This window comes from Acyrthosiphon pisum, unplaced genomic scaffold, assembly GCF_005508785.2.
Source record: "Acyrthosiphon pisum isolate AL4f unplaced genomic scaffold, pea_aphid_22Mar2018_4r6ur Scaffold_21277;HRSCAF=23502, whole genome shotgun sequence".
NCBI lineage: Eukaryota > Metazoa > Arthropoda > Insecta > Hemiptera > Aphididae > Acyrthosiphon > Acyrthosiphon pisum.
The window spans coordinates 78,371-81,652 of record NW_021770726.1 but is presented as its reverse complement, the minus strand read 5'-3'; the positions used below and the strand labels follow the sequence as shown (position 1 = coordinate 81,652).

The 3,282-nt window shown below is 23.9% G+C and overlaps 1 protein-coding gene across 1 annotated transcript; it reads left to right on the top strand.

Annotated features, from left to right (window-relative positions):
* The first annotated feature begins 164 nt into the window (after positions 1 to 164).
* LOC107885127 lies at positions 165 to 859 on the top strand. Its single transcript, XM_016808611.2, has one exon. It carries the CDS (start codon positions 262 to 264, stop codon positions 610 to 612), a length of 351 nt encoding a protein of 116 aa, XP_016664100.1. The 5' UTR covers positions 165 to 261; the 3' UTR covers positions 613 to 859.
* Positions 860 to 3,282: the final 2,423 nt, after the last annotated feature.

Genomic DNA, 3,282 nt, shown 5'->3' with positions numbered 1-3,282 from the left:
CCGCCCAAAGTACCAACTAGATTCACTTCCTTTCAGAAAAGGTACAACTTTGAAAATCGAAGCATTTTTACTGCTACAAAAGTGTCGTCATACACAAAAAAAAAAAAACACACATCATTGTAAAATCAATACATTCATCACTTCGTTCAGAATCTAAAATAATATATAAGTAATAAATAAATTTGACTATTTTTCAGATAAATATAAGAAGAAAAACAATCAACAAAAATAAATAAAATATATAAAATCATAAAATACACCATGAGCGAACAAACACCACTGTCGGCGGAGTACCCACTAACACTGCAAGCAGTCAATTTCTTTGAAAAACTTAAGGATGAATTATTAAATGGCCCTCACCATCAATATATACGACGCAATAGAATTTGTGTAGGATGCTTCGAGCGACATGTCCGAGAAGCAAACAGAAAAATGAGTATACCATTGAACCCATATTTATTAAGCAGGGCAATGATACCCGTTACGGCGTTCATTCACGCGGTAATAGATAATCCAAACGCGGAGAGATCTGTATGCTTAGAAGTCGGGGAGATATTGGAGGATGTCATCGTTAGACGGATCATTTCTGTTGATCACTTATTCGAAAAATAAAAAAATAGAGCGTAAACAGGTAAAAAAAAAAACATGTAAGAATAATTATAGTTATATTTTATTACAATCGCATTTTATAATTATTAAATCATTCAAAATTGTATATTTTGATTCCAAAATCAATATAAAAATATAAAAGCACATGCGTTATATTATATCTAATATTTATGATTACAAATTGTTATTGATTATCAACGTATTATGTAAGCTATCGAAACCTTTTCATAAAACTAATTGATTATTTTTATATCAATAATATAATCGTTGTTTTTTTTTTTTTTTTTATTGCTTGAATTAATCTGTACATTTTAGTTAATAAGTCGTTGTATTTAAATCCATCATTTATAAATTGTAAAAATTAAAAAAATAGTAATAATTAATTTGGTTACAGACCTTTTGATAAAACTATGTATATATTTTAATATTCTATCATTAACATTAACCTTTACGTATGATTAATTTCTGATTTTTAATAATATACCCATCTAATTATATTGTGATAGACTTTGATCGATATTTATTATGATACATTGTAAAGTAATATGGTTTGTAGTACTGTAATTATTTAATAATTTTAAAATAGTCATATGTGAGTTCTATGATGTAAAATGTTTATAATTTATTGATTTATCATAGTTTATCGATCATTTCTGATTATACCTATACTATACAAATCACTAACAAACACTATATGATCATTTTTTAATTTTTTTTTAAAATATTATTTTGTAGCACATAACTCCACTCTGTCTCTCACTTATTAATGCAATCATAAATTTGTATTATTATTGTAATCCTTGTATTAAATGTATTAATTGTTAAATATTAATATGCTATTATTGATATAGGTAGTTATTCTATATTGTAAATTGTAAATTGTCAGTACAAACATTTAATAAAAATAAAGAACTAAATAATATATATAATATATAATAATGTTACATTTTATATTTTATAATATAATTTTGAAATTTAGTGTTATACAATTATGTTTCTTTTACCTGGTATAACTAATTAATTTGAATCGATGTGGTACTTAACTAATTGTACATCAGGTATTTATTTTTTTTATATAAACCTGAATGGTTATTATTCTGTGTTAGTAGTATACATTTTTATGTTTACAGTGTAATGATTTTTGATAGTGATAATTACACAGTGTTTAAGACAGGATGTCACACCAGTGGACACAGATGTACAGTCTGTGTCACACATTACGAAGATTATACACTCGTACCATCACACAGAAATATTTAGTGTATATACTCAATAATTTTTTAACTCTAATGTAGATTTTTTTTTTTTATCAAACCAGAGTAAAAAAGTAAAATAATATTTCATGAAAAGATTACAAATTATTAAATTATCATTTTTTTTTTTATTGACACAAATTAATTCTAAATTATAATTACACAAGTTTTCTTACTTCTCTAGTAAAAGGTACATATTCTACAATTTGATCATGAATTAATAAACAATAAGCAGTTACACCAGTAAGGGATTCTGATGCTTCAATTTCCAATTGAACATCTACTGCCGAGGCTGTGGCTGAATCGTTCTGTTTTGAAGTATCGATAACTATAATCGGAGCATTTGATAAGAAAGTAGAAGGGCTTAATAACAGGTTACGTATACTTTTTTCATAGTAAGATTCTTGAAACGATGTATACATATCATATAATAAGGTGAAATTATTTTTTGAAAAAATCTAAATTCAAATTATCATAGGGATAAGCTATCGAGTTCAGATATACTTTAACATTTGTTAGATTACAATGTTTGAATATACTACAATCTTTTGCTAATACATTTTTAAGACCTTTTTGTAATCCAATTAACTGATTTATTATATATAGAATATTTCTAAATATATACTATACAAATCACTAACAAACACTATATGATCATTTTTTAATTTTTTTTTTAAAATATTATTTTGTAGCACATAACTCCCCTCTATTTCTCACTTATTAATGCAATCATACATTTTTATTATTAATGTAATCCTTGTATTAAATGTATTAATTGTCAAATATTAATATGCTATTATCGTTATAGTTATTCTATATTGTAAATTGTAAATTGACAGTACAAACATTTAGAAAAATAAATAATTAAGTAATATAAATATAATAATGTTAAATTTTATATTTTATAATTTAATTTTGAAAATTTAGTGTTATACAATTATGTTTCTTTTACCTGATATAACTAAATCATTTGAATCAATGTGGTACTTAACTAATTGTGCATCAGGTATTTATTTTTATATAAACCTGAATGATTATTATTCTGTGTTAGTAATATACATTTTTATGTTTACAGTGTAATGATTTTTTACAGTGATAATTACACAGTGTTTAAGACAGGATGTCACTCCGGTGGACACAGATTTACTGTGTTACACATTACGAAGATTATACACTCGTACCTATTTATTCATCACACAGAAATATTTAGTGTATATACTCAATAATTTTTTAACTATAATGTAGATTTTTTTTTTTATCAAACCAGAGTAAAAAAGTAAAATAATATTTCATGAAAAGATTATAAATTATTAAACTATCATTTTTTTTTATTGACAAATTAATTCTAAATTATAATTACACAAATTTTCTTTTTTTTTTTCTCTAGTAAAAGATACATATTCTACAATTCGATCATGAA